Genomic DNA, 24,038 nt, shown 5'->3' on the forward strand with positions numbered 1-24,038 from the left:
TTTTCATCACAGAGCTTTGGGATAAGTTGACATTACTGGAAGACCCCCATAAAGGAGGGTGGGCAAAAGTCATAGAGCCCTAAGGCATTAGGCAGGTAGGCAAGAAGCTTCTGACACACGATTATGAGTGCGTGTGTGCAGGGTGTAAGCGTGCATATACAGCCATTGTCATTTCTTCCTTCTCACATTTCTCCTTCCATCGTTTTTGAAATAGTCAACAGGTAACTGTTGCATTTTCTAGGGTGATCTATGCTGGGATTGGGGCTGGGTTCTGAGGTGGTATGTAAATAATCTCAGAAGACTGCTGCTTATATTATAAACTAAGGTCACATCAAAAAATGTTATACAGCAGAAACTAACACAACAATGTAAAGCAATTATATTCCAATAAAGATGTTAAAAAACATTTCTGAGGAAATACACTAACTTGAAACCAACTAAACCATACCTCACCTCGCTACTCACAGTGAGTTACAGGAAAAAGACATATGAGAAAAACAAATTCATACAAGAATTTTTAAAGCTTTAACTTTTAACAGAAGTTACCTCTGGGGAAAATGAAGGAGAGAGGGTTGCTTTTCACTTTCATCACTGTTTTTTTAATTAGTTAGCTTGTTTATTTAGCAACAAGCAAGTTACTACTTTTCAATTAAACAATAAAAGAAAAACATGCAGGGAAGTTTAAAAACTTCCAAGGCATGTTTTATGGTGCATTCCTATTATGTTTTAACCTACAATCTTCCAGTAGTTGGTAACCATAGGAGGTAGACTTCATATGTAGAGGGAAAAAAAGGAGGCATTTGTGACCTTCAGCTTTCTCTGGCAAGGGTGACCAAGGTAAAAGGAGTCTAAACTTAGAACACGTTCTCACAAAATGAGCTAGAACAAACTCTGCTGAGAAACTGACTATATGCTACCACTGATCTGAAGGAAGTGGTTTGCCTTTTTTGATGTGTGAAAATAGTAACAAGTAGCAGTATGGATGAATCTAATCATCTTTCTTGGTAAAACAAACTGTAAATCATAACTTGTCTTACCTATACTGGTGAGGGGTTGTCATCCTTTTATGTGAGCTTTAACACTTATCTGTCCACATCTTCTGCTGGTATGACTCTGTAGCATCTAGAATTCATTCTTTTGCCAACTGAATCTGGCTTCATTACTTATTATAAAACTTCTGAGAATATTTTCCTGGCTGATGCGGGCTATTGGTTATTCGTTAAAGTACAAGTTGCAATTTCAACACATTTTACAAATGAATCAGGATGAAGCTAGGTGATGAGTGACTTCTGAGGGAGCCAGACTTCCTTCGATAGGCAGCAGATTTTGGTAGGAAAATCAACTGCCTAGGGGTGCTGGAAGATCCAGTTTCTAACAATGAATTGCTTATTTCACATGTCATATTCTGTGGCCTTCATCTTTGAAATGGGAATAAAACAGTAAAAGAATGGTTTCAGCATAGAGAAAGTGACTATAAATGAGCCATAATACAAAGAGCAGTGATTCTAGTTATTAGTATCCTAGCTCTGTGGTACCCAGCATGAAGAGGATATGCTGAACACATGCAGTCCTGTCCTTCCCTTTACAAAATACCCCAAATAAAGAATTCTGCCATGTTTTCACTTTACGTCACACAATGAATAAAAAATAACTTTAGTTTTAACTACTATATAATAGAATGGAAAAGAATAAGTGATAAAAGGGTTTAGCTACTATTCATTCACTCACTGACTCATTCATCCAATAGTGCCTGGCCTACTATGGGCCATATAATGTTTTAGGCACTGGGTATACAAGACAGGAATAAAATCCCTGTTCTTAAGAAACTTACACTCTGGTGAGTGGAAATGGAAAATAAATCAGCAAACAATATTTGATATTATACACAAATTGTAAAGCTGTGAAGATTATAAAACAGGGTAACATACTCAAGGATGAGAAGTGGTGGGGTAGGCGGGAGAAGGGGCATCTAGGTCAGACCAGGTTGTTAGGGTAGAACTCTAAAAGGGGAAAATATCTGAACCTGAATGGCAAGGTCTATAAATACATATTTCAGTAGATATATATGAGAAGGTTATTACTATTTGGAATACAAAGTTTCTTTTGAGTTCCCAAATGTCCAAAGTCAAAAAGGAAAGGAAGAGTGAGTGATAATAATGTGAAATGAGGGACATTTCTATTTTAGCTCCTAGAGCACAGCTAATATATTGTGTTGAAATATACAAAATTGTTGATATTTCATCATTTTGAGCTACAAAAACATCAATTTATATGGTTCAACTCAGTAGCTGGAGCTAAACAAAGTTAGGTCATGTAGTCAGGTAAATGTTATTGAGTGAGGTTTGCCAGGACTAATTCACTATTTAAGTATTGTAATTGCCCTTTTTGCTTAAATCCAAATCTGTATGAAATCTACATAAATTACATAATTATAAAACATTTATTGGATAGACTTACAGTGTCAGAAATGGAAACTTAAGTGCTTTCTGGCATTACCTCATTTGATCCCCATACAACCTCAAAAGGTAGGTACTGTTACCACATCATTTAACAACGAAGCAATTGAGGTCTAGAGGTGTTAAATAATTTGATCAGTCATACCACTTGGAAGCAAGGATGTGAACTGAGGAATGTCTCCAGAGACTGTATTCTAACCTCTGATCGCTTAGTGTTTATAGGAAAACATGCTTATTCATTTCAAAGGTCAACAATAATTATATCTAACTTGCTGTATTTTCAGGGTTATATAATATATACCCCTCTTTTTCTTTTCTTTTTTTTTTTTTTTTTTTTACTGTACGCGGGCCTCTCACTGCTGTGGACTCTCCCATTGAGGAGCACAGGCTCCGGATGCGCAGGCTCAGCGGCCATGGCTCACGGGCCCAGCCGCTCCACGGCATGTGGGATCCTCCCGGACCAGGGCATGAACCCGTGTCCCCTGCATTGGCAGGCGGACTCTCAACCACCGTGCCGCCAGGGAAGCCCTATACCCCCCTTTTGTTATCTAACATTTCGTTGGGGCCAAGACTTTTAAATGATGCGATCTGCGGTGTGTGTTTGCATATACACACTGAAAGAGTGAAACATTACTGGAACAAATATATTTGAGGATATAACATACATAATAGTAGAGAGGCTCATGTAGATAGTAATGATAGGCAGTCTGGTATACTCCTTTTCTTCATGATCTTAATAACAAATCAAGGTTAGTCTAAACTCATAATCATTCCATTTCCCTTGCTGTTTCGGCAGGGGCATATGATGCAGCCTTGGCCAATGAAATCTAGGGCCAAGTCTGCCAGAAGGATCCAGGAAGTTTTGATTTTACAAAAAGGACTAAGAATAGGGCCTGGTCTTTGGCTCTTTTGGATGCTATCTTATGAGAAGTGATGCTCAGAGCTGCTGGCATTACAGAAAAGTTAACTGAGTCCTGACACTGCAGAGCCATGACATTTACTCCAGAACAACCCCACCTCTGAACTTTCAGTAAGTTAGATAATTACCTTTTCCTCATTATTTAAGCCAAAAAGCAAGGGAGGTGTGATTAAAAAATCCAACCTGTAACCAATATTGAAATTATAGCTACATTCTACTTTATATCCAGTCTTTAGTGTTTTCTGTCTCTCTAACAATCTTTCTTCAAAATCAGACAATACAGTATTAAGAGAATATCTGTTTACTGCTTTCCAGATTTTTCCATTTTTTAAAAATATATACTTGTTACATTACCGCCAAGAATGGTGCCCTTAAACTTCACAAAAGTGACATATTTAAGGTTCTCTACTATTCTTTCTCTGACTTTTTGGTGCATGTCTTTTTATTCACATTGCTTGTATATCTTTTCCATCTATTCCCTTTAGACCTGAACTATAATTTAAGATATTATTGATTATTATGCTCTTCCAAACTCTTCGTGCTTGAACATAATTTATCTAGACAATAAATAAAACAGTAAAAAGTGCTGCAACATTTTTCTTTATTTTCAGCTTGCTCCTTTTTCTCCTTTAACACAATTTCATATTCTGGGAATACCTTCCCGTTGCCCACATACTTCCTACATGAATGTTCTTAAAAATAAAACTCATGGCTTTTAGAAACTCTTCAGGAAATTACTCTAAGACCCTTAAAATGACTGAAGAAGATTAATCTATCTTCTTCTGCACGATATTGGTAGTCATTATCTAGCCTCTCTGCCTATATAATTTAAGATATTAGGGCACTGAGCTGCGCATTTTGTACAGCTCTTAAGTTACCAATGGTGTGCAATGGATGTTAGATTTAAGAAAATAAATTTAAAATACATTTCTTGGCAGATTTCATTTTGAAAGCATCAGTAAATATTTTAGCCAGATAACCTGATATGTACTGTAGCTACTAGGTAACATTTTATCTTTCCCACCCTCAGCCCCCGAAAAAAAAAAAAAACAACCTAGGTTTTGCTTTAGATTTCTAAGCCCAAGCTAATGCTGGTCTTAGAATGCTGATAGGTTATCCCTAAGGAAATGAAAAAGAGCACATTATAAATTCATTGAGTACATGGTGGCACCAGGAATGCATGGCTAGTAAAGAGTAGTCTTTTAACTGCCAAGAGGGAAATCAGCAGGATTAAGGGATAAAGCTTTCAAAAACCTCATCTAAACCGCCAAGTATGGCAAAGGAAGGAGAACTATTAGAAGCAGACCTCAAGCTGCATTAACCAAAACTGTATTTTAGTGTTATGGCAGATGACTTCTGAGTAAAGAATAAATATAATATCTTTATATTTTGTCCCACACTTTTATGATTTATACTCCTTGAAAGCTGCGTAGGCTGACATAATTTATAATTTAATTTCACTGAGGTATTATAAGGCCTATACCTCAGTCAGCTTCGAAACTGCTAATTGGGATAATAGGAAATTAGTTGTCTTCTCCCAAATGCCAGTGAAGTAGGTCAGGATAATTAATATTCAAGCTGACTTTTCTGTCAAAGGAAAACACAACAGGTCTCATCTGTGTACTTTTAGTTCTATCCACTTTAGACTAAAATGAGTTCAGCCTCAGAAAAATCACAGTATGACTCAGTTAGAGAATTGAATTTCAAAAATAAGACAAAAGGTAGTTCAACCATGAGAACGTAGACTGAAGTATGCTCTAAAGAAGACTAAATTTACACCTTGTAAGCAGGGCCAAATTCCACCTGTATGAAGAAAATGAAAAAACATCTAGGTCACAGATTTAGGTACATCTCGCTTCTTAGATTGCTCTGGAGACTCATAAGCACTATATAATATAGATCACGAGAGGGGCTTGGTTGGTGCCATAATTCTTCACCCTTAAAGCTGAAGAGAAGCTATATTTTCTCCATGGCTCCTTCTGCTCACGTGCCTGGTACTTCCTATTTTTAATTTCTTGGCAAACTGAGAAAAATGTTTGGAGCTAGGGACGTGAAACTTATTTGCTCTGCAGGTCTGTACTTGATTAGTGCAAATTCACTTTAGTAGGTCACAGTGCATGCTGGCCTCGAGCAGGACAGTTAGTAACACACCGCTGCTGGTCTTTGATTCTAACAAGCACGACAGCCTGCTGACCGGAGCGGTAGCACAGTGAGAGCTCCGGGCGGAGGGCACGCTGTAAGTGTGAGGCTGAGGGGATGGCCACAGCTTCTTTCCCATGTATTATTTTGACTCTCCTGACAGAACACCAAACAGCTTGATTTGAATAAGCAGCCTGGAATACTTACTCCTAACGGCCGACTCAGGGCAGTCATGAATAAGACACTCCTTAACTAGACCTTGAAGATTCTTTTGAAAACACTGATTTTAGAGCCGGTATTTCCCAAAGGAGGTGCTCATCAAATTGCACACTCCTAAATATTAAAACAGTAATGCAGAAAAACCATCATTGGGAAGCCGAACATGTACCCCATTAAGTTAAGAAGCATCTTCCAGGCAAGCATGAAACGTACTGCCCTGTTGAGAATGGTTTAAAGGACACTGAGACATCAAGTGGCAAGATTATAGAAAAATACCCAGAAAGAAATGGCGCCCTGCAAGATAGTGCACGGTCACCTTTAGTGAAACAGATCAGACTGAAATAACGCGAACTACCCCACGATATCGAACCGCAAAGACAGAATGTGCAATAATACCAAGTTTACCGACACACTTCTAGGGTGGTTCTGCCTTATCGCAATCATTCCACAAAGAGAGAGCCTGATGAAAAAGATGGAAAGTATTGAATAACTGCCCACTTGACTTATTCGGGAACCTAAAGGAAAAACCCACCAACTTTGGGAGTACATCTGTATGGCTAAAAGTACATCCAATCAACAAAACAGCAAAAAACAGACACTAGAAGAAAAAATAATCGAACGCCATCTAACTAGGGATGCTCTGTGGGCTAGTGGAGACTGAAGGAAGGGCGAGCCCATGGCTAGGTTTGCCTTTCAGGTCCTAGGACACGTATTCTCCATTCTAGTCCTCCCTACACAATGCCCAGGAGGAACTGCTAAGTATCTAGCCAGTTGAAAAAGACAGCCTCAAAGACTTGTACCCGTGGCGATGATGGAATGTGTCATGAACAGGATTCTCTATTTCAGAGGGTTGTGCCTAATTTCAACACAATTTATTTTAAAATGCCAGAGATGAAGTATTTTCCCCAATGCGTTTGTAGAATGCTGAATAAACCTCACATACTTAGTTGTAGCAGTTGTGCAGCACCTGGACAACAGTTGAAAGGAGGTTTCTAACTCATCCTTAGTTAAGTTTTAGAAAACAACTTATACTAATCATCTTAATATTAAAAATATATTATCATGCTTGCCAGAACTCCTACAGAGGCCTGACATGGTTCCTAGATCTTTCCTCCACAAGACTCTTCTATAATTTCTAATAGATGTGAATGTTGTGAGGGCGTGGCAGGTAAATCACCTTTCCTGAGCCAACAGTATACCTTTTAAAAGGCTCCTCACGGAGATTATGGCTAAAATATACTTTACGTGGAAACTGCTTTAACATATGAATTTTATTATAAGCAACTCATATTTTGATAGTAGAAAAGGCCCACTGTATTTTCTTGTCGATTATCTCCAAAGTAACCCTCATTTTAAATGAGACAAGCTTCAAATTGACATGAGGCTCCTGACCTGCTGGTAACCTGTGAGATTTGAGTTGTTTTTCCAGTTGTGATGAAGAAGTTACCCTAATATATCCTGTAACCAAAGTCTCCATACTGTGTGAAATGGGCTGAAGGACACAGTCCGTTTGTATCCTTTAAAAAGAGAAGTCTAATGCCCTAGCGGGACCAAAGCAGTAACTGTGGTTTCATCAGCACCAGCTTGGGTCATCTGCACTAATTGGCCCATACTTCATTTTGAATAAAGAGATTTCATACTATTTCTTCTATGCTATTTTTGGGGGTATTTTATATTCAATTCTTATAGCCAGAACTAGATTTTCTTTCTAAGTAAAATAACTGAGTTATAGCCTTTCTCTTAAACTAGCTTGGGTTTCTGGACTGGTATATCACATTAGTTATAAACAGAAGCTTGGTATGGCATGTTGGATAAATAACTTGATAACTAGTAAACATATTCTTAATGCCAATCAGAGGGTTACTTAATGACTTGTCTCTCTCAAGAGCGGATTCACATAAATTGAGCTTTGCAATCAACATACATACCAAGAAAGTAAATGGATGCTTTTGGCAAATTTGTTTCTAGAAACATATTCTGCTATTTGAAGTTAATAGAAATGCTATGTAAAATTTCTTCTTTGAAAAATTCTTTTGGATTCTTCCTTTCAACCTTCTCATGGTGAAAAGGGAAGTTACATATGTATGTATGTGTGAGTGTGTGTATGTGTATTCACTTACTTATTCAACCAAGGTTCTGCTAACACCCTGCTTGAAGCATTTATAGCTTCTGAACCCAAACTCAGGGGGCAACAACTGTGGACCAAAGGGATGATGCATGCAAGTGAAAAGAAAGTGGATAAGAGGAGGAAGCAAAACAAATGAATGCCATCAACCTTAAAAGGCAGATGGGCCAAAAAAAATTATTTGCTCTAGCTGTGGGTGTCCTGGGATGTAGGCTTCATTACTCATCTTTTTTTTCCCCAAGTTACTCAAGTTCTGAAAGTGGGACACCAAGGGATACCTGACTTCCTATGCAGCAAAACCATTATTTTAAGAAAAAAGGGAAACAGAATTCTATTTTCTTAAAATAAGAAGTTTGAAAAGGTTAGGAATGTGTGTATACAGGCTGAGAATCTCCATCGGCATACTTACTTTTGTCTCCTATGTTTTCCCCTGCTGCCTCCCCTTCCTCCTCCTCCTCCTCCTCCTCTTCCTCCACCTCTGTGGGCTGCACGTCATCCTGCGGGTCACAGGCACTAACCGGCGCGTTCAGACAGCAGTGGTTGAACCCGCTATCTCGAGGCAGAGTAAAACTTCGAGGCTTGCCCCCGTTTCCATTTAACACTTGCATCCTCTCGCTCTCAGCTAAGGGGTACGGCCCATAGTGATCCTGTAGGTGGCACTTCTGAGTTGGAAGGGTGGACTGCCGCCTGTGCTCTGGGGAGATGGCCGCGGAGTCAGAGAAGACGGAATCCTCCAGGGGCAGAGTCTGAAGATAGTGTAACCCTGAGCTCGTCAGGGGCGTCTCGATTAAATCCTGCCAGGAGCGGCGCTGACTGGCTGTCTTGCGAATGGGGGACACCACACTGCTCCCAGTCAGTTCCTGGCGAAACTCCTCATGGGATGACTGCGACTGAGAGGTCTCTGTCGAGGAGAGCCGGCTGTGTTTCGCTTCCACGTAAGGACTGGCACAACTCATCTGTGGAAAGGAGCCTCTGATCAGTCTCCACAGAAATAACAGACCATGCCTATCACCAAGGAACACATTTGATTTCCACCATCTCAAAGTTAGGCCCCAGCTGACATTTTAAGAGACTGAAAGGTGGATGAATTGAAATACAGCTACGCTGGGCTCTCATGAAAAATGTGACATACTAGTGCAAACTTTTACAGCAAAGTATAAGGCAACGTGAGTGCCTATGTAAGAAATATTTAGCAACTAAAAACAAAAAAATCCTAAGTTTTGAAATCTCTATGCATTCAAAATCCTGAACTGTTGCCAAATTCATATTTCCAGATGTTATGGAGTCTGGGGATGAGAGCAAGGAGACAGGATTTTGGATGCAAAAACAAGGTGCCTCTAATCGGACACAAGCCTTCCTCTTCTTCATAGGTGAATGTCTGCTCCTAGAGTGTCAAGGATAAGCTTTCTTACAGTCTTGTCAGTTCTGTGGCACTTTCTAGAGAGTTAAAAATGTAGAAAGGATGAGATTACACCCTGATGGGAATTAGCATTTGCCTTGAGCATAGCCACTTCAGAGCACATAAACACAAAAGAAAAATGGAATATTCTTATCCTTGGAATTTAAAGTTTGGGAATATATGTTACAGCACAAAGCACAACCAAGAAAAAGGACGGGCATCAAGTGAATGCTATAAAAGTCTTGCAGGCACCCTTACCGGGACAAGCCTTACTCTAGCTCTGGGGGCTAGCAGACCAGCCCAGGCCCCTTCCTGGCAGGAGGAGCCGGATTTGTTAGATGTGATCATTACGATTGAGGCTGAGGTTGTGGCCAGGAAAAGCCCGACTAAGGTGAAAGTACACCTTCCCCTCTGGGTAAAGGAGAAGTTAAGTGGCATCTTCTGTGGGCAGCCAGTTTATCTTCCCACATGTTAATCACAATGTGAGTAGTTTCCTTCTTGAAATTCACAAGTTGCTATGATTAAAGAGCGGTTTGGTCAAGCTGCAGTTTCCCTTTCTCCCACGTTTACAAATATTTAAAGGAACTATTTAGACCCTGATGTTTTAGGGAAAGAGGGAAAATATGATATAAACTATATCTTGTTACTGACTTCATTATTTCATTTGTCTGTTGCACTTGGTACACTGCAGCATTTATTAATGAAATGTGTATACGGAGAGGAACAATTCTGCATTTCTGTCTACTTTTCTCCTTTTTCCCTTAGGTAAGAGATACTGTCATCAAACATTTCAATTAAAAATATGACTTTCCTTTTAGTCCTTAGCCAAAAGTATTCATTCATTCATTTCAGAAATATTTATTGAGCACTTAATAAATAAGTACCAGTGTTGTGCTAGGCCATAGGGATGTACAGTGAATAGAACGGGGTCCCTGTTCTCAAAAAGTTCACAGTCCAGTCCAGTGAGCTGTTTGCAGTCCCAAATATTCTGATTTAATATCTCTGGATGACGCCTGAGCATCTGCATTTCTAAAACATTCCAGAGGCGATTCTCATGCACAGCCACGGTTGAGAAGTGGCCTAGAATTATATGAACATCTTGCATAGCACCTTTCTTGTTAACAATCCCCTGTAGCAATACGGAGGTAGAATTAGGTGGCTGCTATTGTCCCTTAAATCCAGCTTCCATTTCCTATTTGGAAGACTCAGTCTCAAGATAGGCAGAATTGACTCTTATGGTACCGTGACCATGTAATGTATTGCCTAAAATGGGACAGCATTGAGACTCTTTTGGTAATTCTGATGGGAAATGGGCATAAAAAAAACCAGGACAATTGTAAAGATCAAGGCACAGTCTATACACAGAATAATTTACACAGGTTTAAGAAGTCTTAAGAAGAAGAGCATCACATAAACACGTATACATTAAACCAGACCCCATGGCTGCCTGAAAAGCTACATGCCAAAACATGTTCAATACAGATATAATATAAATTTTTACAATTGCTTCTAAAGGACATAGGAATTAACTTTGTTAGTGTAGAATAGATAAGGTCAATTTATATATCTTTTTCTAAGAAAAACTTTTTTGTTGTTGACATTTTCATGAAGGCTACTCTGACACAAATGGTATGTTTTCTTAATAAAACTGGTAAGATACTTACTAGTGTGGAATCTGTGGTGACTGACTGCTTCTCCTGATTAAATACTCTTTGTATACTTAAAATTTTTTTCCCTTATTGCTTTTAGACTCCCTGTTTTCTTTCCCCCTAAAAACCCCAAGGTCTGACATGTAATTCACTACATAATGTCTCAGGTCAAAGAATCTGATGCTATATTGAGTATATTCCTACTGGCAACTTACGGAGGGAGGCCGTGGGTATGTATCGTAGGGGGGTGGAGGGCTGTCCTGTTTGGGTGTTGATGGAGTATCTGCTTCTTCCTTGTCACTCTCACTCCAGTAATCTGAAAATTCACACACATGGATACATCAACATTCCGTTAAAAGTTTCTAGCCATATTTTCAGGAACACACACTACCAGCTAACAAAAGGAAGTTTAAATTCCATTCCGACACCCTGCTCCCCAGCACTCGCTACTCCAGGCCCACCAACTTTTATTTTCAGTTGGGTTTTGAGAAGGAAGGAAGAGTACAATCACCTAATTCCAACCTCCTTTTAAAGCAAGCAATTACACATAGCCACAATTTTAGGTATGGCAATGTGCCTCCAGTGGGGTGCTGGAGCTGACTTGTCACAGCTTGAGAAGGCTGATTATTAAATTTTCGGGAACTTTGCCAACGGTTGATATTGCATTCGGAGTTCAGAATCAGCCGCGGTGGGAGTATTTATACCATGGAAATTGGCAAACACTACAAATTAAATTTTGCTCTGTTGTCATTGTCAAAAAAAAAAGGAGTTAAGATAAGTTGCATAAGTCAAATAAGGTTTAGGGTATTTTAGATTCCAGACCAAATTACTTAAAGCTTCAATTAATGAATGATGTCACATGATGCCTCTTAAAGGTATATCATTTTATCCTAAAGATGAACACTCAAAGAAGAAATACATGGGTTGCTGTAGATCTCTACAGGTATAAACAGCTTCAAAAATAATGTTCTCAATCCTCTTCTGTGGCTTCAGTTCACTGGTTATCTAACAGTCGCTGTTTCCAGAGTCATGCTGACATGAATCTCTATAACACCATACTCCCACCTCTACTTGGAAACACATGGCAAACCCTGATTCTTGCCAAACGCAAAAGGGCAAATCTGCTGATGTGGGCTGTAAGTTCCAAACTTCTAGAACTACTTAAAAGGGTAGAAAATGTAAGCCGCTAGACAAAGTGACTTGGCAGACCTCAAGCAAGAGGGATGGGGAAAAACTCCGAGAGATACATTAGTCAAGTAAGTAAACTACACCACAAAGGCCAATCAGCAGAATCTGTTCTACCAATATCTCAACCACTCTGTAACTGCTGGGCTAATTCTTTATGTGATTTACAAGGAAAAACCTAGAAGTATTATCCATATGAATTTCAAATGATAAAAGAAGAGAAAAGTTTCCTTATTCTTATGAAAATCTAAATCACAAAAGAACCTTAACTTATATTCAGATGTAGGTGAAAAATCATGGCACTTTTTTTTTGCGGTACGCGGGCCTCTCACTGCTGTGGCCTCTCCCGTTGCAGAGCACAGGCTCCTGATGCACGGGCTCAGCGGCCATGGCTCACGGGCCCAGCCGCTCCGCGGCATGTGGGATCCTCCCGGACCGGGGCACGAACCCGTGTCCCCTGCATCGGCAGGCGGACTCTCAACCACTGCGCCACCAGGGAAGCCCCATGGCACATGTTTTTACAGGTACCCTTATCCACCCAGGAATTCCTATATTGTAATATTTTTATATATTTTCCTTGTGGTGCTGATTAATAAGTACAGCTAATATTTACTGAGTACTTATTATAATATGCCAAATAGAAAGTAGTACAACTGCGGTTTGAACTAAGAAATTGCCTTGCTCTAAGCCTCGAAGGGCCAAGTCACTGGGACTCTTTGTACGACTTAGTGGGAGAATTTAATGTGACATATATTCATGATCCTTCAAGTCCCCCTCCTCCTGCTGCTCAAAATTCTTTAGCAATGGAGATTATTATATTCAGGCGTCAGAATACAAGGTCTCTGAAAATCCAATTCCTACTTTAATTATTCCCTTTGAGTAAAGGATAAGCAAACACTAGTTAACCTAAATTTGAGATCTGGTTTTTACACTGGGTCACACCAGTGATGGGCAGCATACGAAGTCTCCCCTCAAATATGAATTGATGTAGTTGCCCAGAAATGGACCCAGTAAACACTGGTGGGAAAAGCATGAACTATATACTCGCGCAGATGTAGGTTCAGTGCTTGGCTGTACCAATTACCATTTCTGTGCTCTTGTGATAGTTACTTAATCTCTTTGAGTCTGTTTTATCATCTGTAAAAGGGGGCTAATAATAACCACCTTTCAGAGTTGTGTGAGTGGGCTACTAAGGTAACGCATATTCAAGCGCCTTGCATCTTGAAAGCACTCAATAAATATTAAGGTCCCTAATATAGGGTGGATTTGTAGGTAGCATGCCAGGACAGTCTGACCCAGATCACACAGGAGATAAATGCCTAGTGTTCATCTTCTTAGACATTAGTTTTTTCTTGTAGCAAGTTCCAGCAATGAAAAGTGAATTCTGGAGCTCTGGGGTCTCAGTTGGGTAGTTTTGTGGGAGCTTGAAATACTACTGAGAAATTATTGCTGGAGGTGGAGGTACTAAGCACCCCCTCACCCTGCTCCCAAGCAGTAGGCTTGTGAAGATCACTCTGCTCTTACCCTTCCCACTATTTCCAGAAACTATGGCACCTGTGCTGAGTTCCCCCTTCACCTTTGCACTGAGACCTTGGGTCTCAAGGAATTAGCTCCTCAAGGGGTCCTGGCAGCACACTGAGAGGGAGATGATCACCATTTTATCAAGATCTCTATAGCTATTATTACAAGTGACAGATTTAGGAGATTCTCTCTCTCCTCCCCAGCCCCCCACAACCCCCGCTAAATTAGGAAGAATTCTAATCCTTTATTTGATGTAATTCTTGGTTTATTAAAGAAAAAACACCATCAAACCAAAGTTTTCTTGGGTTGCCTAAGAAAAGGCTGAAATACCACTTTGCAAATTAACTTCATTTCACACACTAACCCGTGTGTCTTTGAGAGAGCAATGCCAGGGAAGAGGCTACACAGAAAATTTAGGCATTTTGGTTTTGTGTGGAAAATTACAGGCACACTGCTTCCCAGAGGCTGAAACCAGTCTGATTTTCATTCTAAGAGCAAATTAATTTATTTTTCTTAGCTCTCTATTTAGCACAAAATAAATGGATACTTTTAATGTCTCTTGCAGTGATATTCAATTTTACAAATAACTAATCATGAATAAACAGTGCCATCAATAGAAGAGGAAAATTTCCACTTTACTTCTCATGTTGATACAAAAGGACAATTTGAAAGAAATTGACTTTTTCATCTAGAACTATCAAAGAAATACAATGTATTTCATTCACTTTTATGTAATTAAAGCTTTACAAAGACCTTGTGTGTGACTGAAAATAATGTGTCATGAATGTCTGATTTGAAGCTGGAAAAATATAGAAAAATGATTAGCAGACAATTAGCTAAATTATGATCTTGGCAGAATTTACTGTAACCCTGTTTTCTCTAAGTAAAACAATGCATAATGAAAAAGAACCCCATATCCTTTATACTTCTGTAGTTAAAGACAGCGATTCACTAAACTTTTATTTAAGTCAATGAAAGAGTCACTTCCAAGCTGTACTGAGTATTTAAATAGAAACAGTGTTTGGCAGTTATTCCTTTGCATCTTTCTGAAATATTCCCAATTCTCAAAGAGCTATATTTTGTATCAAGTTTAAACTTCCCTACTGAGAATGGTACTTACATGTCAAACAATTCTATAGAAGTGTGGAATAGACACGTGCATCCAGTAGTTGTCTATACAGAATACGTAAGACCTAATCCTGCATAAGGTAGGAAGTCTAATATGTTTCTGACCTACGTTAGAGTACCTGATGAATGTATACTCTAGGTGGAAATCTAAATTATTTCAGAGATTCTGGCTGTAGAGACCTGAACTGTAACTATTAGCTTCTACCTATGATCGTCTACCACATCCCAGTAGGCACTAAAATAAATACTCACATGACAGACTATGGCAGCATGAATCCATGGAATGAGTATTTTTTGGAACGTGCATGTGCAATATGACTTACCAGTTCTTTCATCCATAATGAAATTTCGTTATATAATGACAAGTACAAAGGAAATCCACTAAAATCAAGGCCATGCTCAGCTTCAAAGAAATGCCGAGTGATAAAATACAGAAGCCTGAAAATCCAACGTTCCTTATTCATGCAAATTGACTTTTCTCAAGATTCATTCTCCTATTGGCACATTGCCCACACTTCTAATTCTTGCATCTTAAAAAACTGAGAAATCTATATGCACTTTTAAAGAACAGTTTTCATGCTTTATAAAGTAATTTGAAAAGGAAGGCTGGTGTGTGTGTGTGTGTGTGTGTGTTGTGTGTGTGTGTGTGTGTGTGTGTGTGTGTGTGTGTATTTACCTCTCTTACTATAATTGTAGGCCTATAAATTAAGTAGAAGTATGAAAGTGGGGAATAAACTTTTAACAATGAAGAAATGTGACAATAACTGGCCTGACACTTCATAGTCCTGGCTGGGATTTGCCTGTGCACAGTGATTTGATAGAGATGGTTTCCATGTTATTTGTGGAAGTACTCATGCTGCTTCCACTCCCAGGAATGTTTTATTTTATTACTTCTCATCCTGCGACAACCAGTTCAGATAATGAGTCCACATAATATTTTTTTCCAATTTCCCTCCTAGAAGGAATCTCTAGCCTCATTCCCATGGAATTTGCTTTGTACTCTCCCATGTTTCACTTTCCATATTGTACTAAGAGTATCTTTTCTACTAGAATTCAATGTAATTTCAGGCAGGATGGGTGCTTATTTCACCTTAATACAATTAGAGTGTTAGCTGAAGGCCTTATTCAGAAACACTTTAATATTTAATAAAATATCTTCTCTGCCTCTTCACCGCTAACTTTATATGAGGCTCACTGATTGCTTTCTCCAAGTATTTCCTCATTAATCCTGACTCCTTCTCAGGTTTTAAAAAAAATTTTGCAGCCACTTAGCAATTTTTTAAATCAGTTGCATGTGGTGCAAAAATTAGTACTCATTTACTTTATGTTGCTCTTTAATTTTTCTTAGGCAGTTTCAAGTGTGAATTTTTTAGAGTCTCAATAAGATGCTGAATTCCCATTGGCAGTAACCATATTTTGCTATTTCTTGGAAATCTTCCTGCCCTATCTCCTCACCCTTCACTGCTCTAGTCACCCCCATTCTCTCACCCCATGGCTCTAAGCCAGGGGTTGATAAACTGTGGCCTGCAGGCCAAATGAGGCTCTTTGCCTGTTTTTATACAGCCTGTGGATCAAGAATGGTTTTTACATTTTAAGTGGATAAAAAATATCAAAAGAAGAATATTTTTCAAAATGTGAAAAATGTTATGAAATTCAATCTCAGTGTCCATAAATAAAGCTTTATTGAAGTACAGCCACTTCCCTTTATGTGTCTACAGCAGAGTTGAATAGTTTCAACAGAAACCTTAAGGCCTGCAAAGTCTAAAATATTTACTATTTGGATCTTTACAGAAAGTTTGCTGACCCCTGACCTAAATATTTGCTGAAAGATTGGTTTTGGGATCTGGTTATCTTCTTTACATCTCTCTAACCGTTAGTTCTGAGATATTTAAAAAGCTTTCTCCGTGACGAAACAGTAGGTTTTCAGAATCTTCATGTCGACCAACAGGCTATGTCCACTGGAGACACAACTAGGAATATGTGTATCAATGTGTGGAATCCTTTTAACTTCAGGATGTCTCAAAAGTTTCCAAAGAACTATTTATGCTTCCAAGGGAGGTATAGCAAACATTCTTTGGGAAATGTGAAGCTACTTTTATTTTAAAATAAATGTATTTATTTATTTATGGCTGCGTTGGGTCTCCGTTGCTGCGCACAGGCTTTCTCTAGTTGCGGTGAGCGGGGGCTACTATTTGTTGCAGTGCGCGGGCTTCTCACTGTGGTGGCTTCTCTTGTTGTGGAGCACTGGGCTGTAGGCGCGCGGGCTCAGGAGCTGTGGCTCGAAGGCTCTAGAGAGCAGGCTCAGTAGTTGTGGCACACGGGCTTAGTTGCTCCGCGGCATGTGGGATCTTCCTGGATCAGGGCTCGAACCCGTGTCTCCTGCATTGGCAGGCGGATTCTTAATACTCTGTGCCACCAGGGAAGCCCTGAAGCTACTTTTCGAATAGTGACCACAACTTTTGTTAAGATTTCAATTTTGCATCAGGATACTGTATTTCATAAATGTGAGGTCAATACTAAGGCAAGTTCCATAAGATCACAGAGCTAACAAAGTAACAGAACTGAAGAACACAAGCAAATGAGATAATCTATGGAAGAAGGGATCATTCATCTGAGCTCTTTGCATAAAAGCACTTAAATGTCTGTGAAACCACTAAGTAGAAAAAACAACTCACCACCAAGGACCTTGACTTGGGTCAATATAAAGGACCAAATTCTAGGCTTTTTAATTTTTTTTTTTAACATCTTTATTGGAGTATAATTGCTTTACAGTGGTGTGTTAGTTTCTGCTTTATAACAAAGTGAATCAGCTATACATATACATATATCCCCCCATCTCTTCTCTCTTGCATCTCCCTCCCTCCCACCCTAGGCTTTTAAAATTTTTTTCCTCCATAGGAAGTAGACTAAAGAAGATGGCAACAAACAGGAATGAACTCCACATTAGCTGCTCCAAAAATTGGAGTTTATTTCCTGTTTAATTTACTAAACCTTACCCATAAGATGCTATGGTTTGGATTCAAAGTGAACAGAAGAGAAATAACCATAGACTGACATACGCATTTTCTCTCAAGTGATAGCAGTGAATCACTGTATAGGAAAACAGCAAGAAAAAAGAAGTGTAACACAATAGTAAAAAAAAAAAAAGTATTCCTTTACCTTGTTCTTGCTTAATCCTCTCTCTTTCTGCATATCCCGCAGTCAGCATATTAATTCTGTTAAGCCACCTGAAGAAACAAATATTAAAGTCAGTTACATTGCAACTGATTTTTTTTATACTTAACTATCTTCTTGGGAATAGTTATTTTAAAATGTATAAGAATATATGGAATAATCCCAGATAAAGGGTGTGCTTTTTGCTACTCTTAACACATGGAGTCTTCAATGAGCTATAATTTGCTGTAGTACAAACTGCTCCCACACTAAAGATGCTATTTCACTAGAAAAGTCTTGGGCAAACCTGTTAACATCTGCAACATAAAGGGTTTTGAGATGACCAAAGCCCTATTAATTCTGTTGCTCTAAATGTAAAAGCACTCCAAATATTTTTGCTGTTCCGTTTCTTCAGAACAAATGCTCCTTTAGAGATATTTAAACAATATCAGATATAATTTGTCCTGAGAAGGGAAAAAATTATAGACCTTGCCTGTCAAAATATGTTTTACCATGAAATATTAGTTTTGATGAATCTCCTTTAAGTTTAATGATCCAAAGGGAAACACAGCTCAGTAGCATTATACTTTGGAAATGTGTCTCTAAATACAAGGGTATTAGGTTTTTCCAAACACAAAACGAGCATATACAATTTTAACCTCTGTTTAGATCTTGAAAATTTATTTCCATGAACAATAGTAATTTAAAAATAAATCTTAGTTCTTTCCTCTTTCAGAAGAGTTGCTATTGCCAATGTAGGGAACTGCCTGAAGCAAAGCACTACTTCAATCTCTGTCTTTTGTCCCACCAGGTCTCTCCCTGTGTTCATTATTCTGGATAACTGTTTACACTGCATCAGATTATCAAATCACAAAATCTTTAAACTAACCTGACAGTTTTCCACTGGTCAATCCTGAGCTATGATCCATATATCTTCCCAAATAAGAAAGTAAGGAAGAATCAACCTTCCAAACTAGCTTGAGTAAGTTTGGAATCACTAGTATAGTTAACATCATTAAATTGTGGAATAATCTGATCGAAACACGTTTTTAGGAAAAAAACTGTGTTTGAGAAGCTTTTCTCCTAGGAGATTATCTCCCCTGTCAAGTGGAAGATGACTTTCTTTGAAGTGACTCATATATTTCGTCATTTATGCCAAGTGGTGTTAACTGTGCATCAGATACTTAGAATATCTTGAAAAGGGAGGGAGGAAAGTTGTTTCTCTAATGGACAAAATCACATCCATGGAAATTTAAGCTTTAATTTTAAGAATAAGTCACTTAAAGCACAACTTTATTTTGACAAAGCCTACAATGTAATGATCACCTCAACTATGGGAAGTAAAGAAGGGACTGGAGCAGAAATGGAAAAAAAATGGATCAAATGAATTCAGTAGCATGATATATACACACGATCCAGAAAATTATAAACTGTCAGCCAAGAAGTTAACTTCATGACAAATAACCTTTTAAAAATGACTCCAATCATTAGTAAAAGGTCAAAATTAAAATCTAGCCTATAGGTCATTTGCAGTAAGAAAGGGGTTGAATTTGTACTACAAGGTGAATCTTAGCACTCTTAGGAAAGACTGGCTTGGTGCTTTTTGGGTGGAAATGATGTTGATACCACTAGAGGAATATTTGTTAATGAATTTTAATTCAGTACTTCATATTTAATACTTTTTAATATATCACTGAAATTTCATTTTATCAGAAGTCTAAAGAGCAGTGAGGTCTTCATGAGATGAATAAGGAAACTAAAAAGAGGCTTCTTAATTTTTCAGCTCAACAACATTTATTAAATGCCTGTTGTATGCTGAACAATGAGCTACGTTTTGTGGGTCCAAAAATGAATAAGACATAATTTCTGCCTTTGATGAGCTCCAGGATTCCTAAATTCCACAAGACAATTAAAAAATTAAACTACTTTTAGGAAGAAAAATTCTGTCCCCAATAAAAACTCTTTACAAAGTGTATGCGTAAACTTGTATGTATAGACACAAAAGGCTGAATGCAACACAACTGTTGTTGCTGTCTTGGATAAAGTTGTCCTTAGGCCTCAGTTAGAAGATGCTTATCCAAACACTTGCTGCAGTTATGGTTTGGTGTTTATATGCTATTATGAACAGCAGATATATATGCATTAATTGAGTTAAGAAATATTAATGTGTGCCAGGTACTGTTCTAGGCACTGAGGATAGAGAAAGATAAATGTAACAAAGTATCTGTTTTCATGATGCCTGTATCTTCAGTGAGGGAGACAGACAATATTTAAGGATAAGAGGATTGGGCCTATGGTGAATGTTCCAATGAAGCTGTCAACAGCTGACACAGAATAACGTACTGAGAGGGAAACCAGAGTAAGAACTGGGGAAGAAATGTAAGATAATCACACTAAACAGAAACTGGTGAGTCCTGACAATTATAAGGACATATGTGCTGACATGAAAAGGAATACATAGGCCAAGTGAATTCAGTAAATAAGTCTCAGAATACTTGAGAAACATGATGTTTTGTTTTCTTCCCACAGATTTCACACAGGCTGGCAAAAAAGTTTTTTTTAATGTTTCAATGCTCATTTCTGAGGATGGAACAGATGGATTGGTGGTAGGGTGCTCAAAAGTGTTTTTGAAGATTACCTCACAATCAAACTTAAAGCTACTCAAAAAATAGATGGTGAGATTTTAATATTCTAAGTTATATGTATTTGGGTATATGTATGCATGTGCGTATGTATGTGTATACACACATGCGGATTTTACAGAAGAAAATTAAATCTAAGGATTGCTTTTTCATTCCAGTTACTAGGTCCTGTCAAAACTAGCACTACATTTTAAAAATACATATGATAATATTTTAGAAATTATGAAATAACCAGGTAAGGCATTTATTTATAATTATTATAATATAATTATAATTATTTATAACTATATCATCTCTTGAAGGCTTAGGTACATGCCTTCAAAGGACTACACATAGAATGAACCAACACCCACATCATCTTGCTGCTATGTAACAATCAGCTTATTAAATAAAGTTGTTGGAGGCTGTCTCTCCCCAACACCAATCCTCTGTGAATATTGCCAGCACTGACTCTCCTCCGTCCTATTGACAAGTAATTTTTAATAAACTTGCCTATTGAAAGCAGACATTAGGAATATGCTTATTCAAAAAATAAAAAGCAGGGCAAAACAATAAAAGTCCACTATACTTAAATTTTAAAGAAAGACTCAGTATTTCAGGACAATTTAATTCTGAAGGTTGTCGTACACCATGGCAAGGCTTACATAAAACAGCACTCTTAAATGTACCATGTGGAGATGACATATTTGATCAGATTTATTTATTTTTTTCTTTGACCCATTGCTTAGAAAAGGCAACAAAATGAAACATATGGGTTTGGTTTAGCTTCTTCTCTGATATCCTGAACCAGATACATCCACAGGAGTATTAGGGAAGAGTTAGTGACATCATACACTTCTGAGTTATTGCTAACACAGGGTAGAGAATGGAGATCAAGAATGGTTTTATAGTTCATAAAAATGCATTTTTGAACAGGCTATTTTCTAAACCTAAAAAGACCCTGATTAGCAAGTATCACGAAAGATTAATTTATGTTAATTCCTGGATGGAAGTAACTGTGTTCTAGTGGATCTATCTTGTAGGAGAGGACATGATTATATATACCACTTATTTTCTGTTTGGTTATGATGTAAATCCTTCATATTTATCCTAAGGGCATTGAGGTCAATTGTGGTAAAATGGATAGTGAGTAACAACAACAGTAGAAGTATAAAATAGTTAAAACACAAAATAGAGTACCACCCCTCCCCAACAAGTACATAAACATTTTCATTTTGAGAATAAGCTCTTCAAATTCTGATTGGCTAGTGTGAAATTTCAAGAATGGTAATATGCAAATCAAGAGAAGATTATGGAAACCAAATACAAGGCTCAGTTCACAGAACTAGAACAAATAATCCTAAAATTTATATGGAACCATAAAAGACCCAGAATTGCCAAAGCATTCCTGAGGAAAAAGAACAAAGCTGGAGGCATAACACTCCCAGACTTCAGACAACACTACAAAGTGACAGCAATCAAAACAGCATGGTATAGGCACAAAAACAGACATATGGATCAACGGTACAGAATAGAGAGTCCAGAAATAAACCCACACACCTATGCTCAATTAATCTTTGACAAAGGAGGCAAGAATACACAATGGGGAAAAGACAGTCTCTTCAGCAAGTGGTGTTGGGAAAGCTGGACAGCTGCATGTAAATCAACGAGGTTAGAACACTCCCTCACACCTAACATAAAAATAAACTCAAAATGGCTTAAAGACTTAAATATAATATGACAGCACAAAACTCCTAGAAGAGAGCATAGGCAAAACATTATCTGACATAAATCCCAGCAATGTTTTCTTAGGTCAGTCTCCTAAGGCAATAGAAATAAAAGCAAAAATAAACAAATGGGACCTAATCAAACTTACAAGCTTTTGCACAGCAAAGGAGACCATAAACAAAACAAAATGACAACCTAAGGAATGGGAGAAAATATTTGCAAATGATGTGACTGACAAGGGCTTAATTTCCAAAATATACAAACAGCTCATACAACTCAGTAACAACAACAAAGAAACCACAACCTAGTCAAAAAATAGGCAGAAGACCTAAGTATACATTTCTCCATAGAAGACATACAGATGGCCAATAGGTACATGAGAAGATGCTCAACATCGCTAATTATTAGAGAAATGCAAATCAAAACTACAATGAGGTATCACCTCACAGCAGTAGGAATGGCCATCATCAAAACATCTATAAGCAATAAATGCTGGAGAGGGTGTGGAGAAAAGGGAGCCCTCCTACACTGTTGGCGGAAATGCAGATTGGTGCAGCCACAATAGAAAACAGTATGGAATTTCCTTAAAAAACTAAAAATATAGCTACCATATGATCCAGAAATCCCACTCCTGGGAATATATCTGGAGAAAACCATAATTCAAAAAGATACATGCACGCCAATGTTCACAGCAGCACTATTTACAATAGTCAAGACATGGGAGCAACCTAAATGTCCATCAACAGATGAATGGATAAAAAAGATGTGGTACATATATACAATGGAATATTACTCAGTTTAGAAAAGAAGGAAAGAATGCCATTTGCAGCAACTTGGATGGACCTAGAGATTACCATACTAAGTGAAGTAAGTCAGACAAAGACAAATACCATATGATATCACTTATATGTGGAATCTAAAATATGATACAAATGTACTTATTTATAAGACAGAAACAGACTCACAGACATAGAAAACAAACGTATGGTTACCAAAGGGGAAGGGGGGGACGGATAAACCAGGAGTTTGGGATTAGCAGGTACACACTACTATATATAAAATAGATAAACAACAAGGACCTACTCTATAGCATAGGGAGCTATATTCAATATCTTGTAATAAACCATAATGGAAAAGAAAAGAAAATATATAAAACAATCACTTTGCTGTACACCAGAAACTAACACAACATTGTTAATCAATTATATTTCAATAAAAGAAAGGCTCAGTTCTCCTATTAATTATAAAAGATTTTATCAAGTTTTCTCAACACCTTTCTTTGCCCTCTCCTTGTATTCATATCCTTGGTTTGGAAAAATCACGCCTATACCCTGAAGTGTCAAAGAACAAGATTATTTATAAAAGCATATTAAGTGTCCATTTAGCGTGTTCAAGCACATTTATGAAGCTCCAAAATTTTATGCTTAAAAATATTTGAACACTAACTCTTTAGAGATATACAAAGAAAGTTATATGGCGTGAGAACTCTATGTATATAAAAGGAATATATATTGAAAGCAAACACTTATATAGCACTTACAATTTAGCAGGTACTGTTCTAAGCCCTTTATGTGTTCTTATTTGCTCCTCATAAAAGTTCTATGGGTGGAGATGGTTATTATCTCCATTTTTTAAAAAGAGTTAATACCTGACAGAGAGAGGTTAAGTTCTATGTCCAAGGTCACAGAGCTACTAAGTGGGACGGCTGGAATTTGGACAGCCTGGTTCCAAAGTTCATACTCTTAACCACTATGCTATTCTGCGTCTTCCTAACTATTGGCACATCATATGTGTAA

The 24,038-nt window shown here is 37.9% G+C and overlaps 1 protein-coding gene across 8 annotated transcripts in view; it reads right to left on the reverse strand.

Moving 5' to 3' along the window:
• CNKSR2 (connector enhancer of kinase suppressor of Ras 2) overlaps positions 1 to 24,038 on the reverse strand; it is a 258,494-nt gene that overhangs the window by 34,330 nt on the left and 200,126 nt on the right. For all 8 annotated transcript variants that reach the window (XM_060001666.1, XM_060001667.1, XM_060001665.1 and 5 more), the window contains 3 exons: positions 17,900 to 17,967; positions 11,122 to 11,222; positions 8,268 to 8,814 (listed from right to left, as the gene is read on the reverse strand). In XM_060001666.1, the coding sequence (XP_059857649.1) occupies positions 8,268 to 8,814; positions 11,122 to 11,222; positions 17,900 to 17,967 (716 nt within the window). The remainder of the gene's footprint in view (positions 1 to 8,267; positions 8,815 to 11,121; positions 11,223 to 17,899; positions 17,968 to 24,038) is intronic.

This window comes from Delphinus delphis, chromosome X, assembly GCF_949987515.2.
Source record: "Delphinus delphis chromosome X, mDelDel1.2, whole genome shotgun sequence".
In the NCBI taxonomy this organism is placed as follows: Eukaryota; Metazoa; Chordata; class Mammalia; order Artiodactyla; family Delphinidae; genus Delphinus; species Delphinus delphis.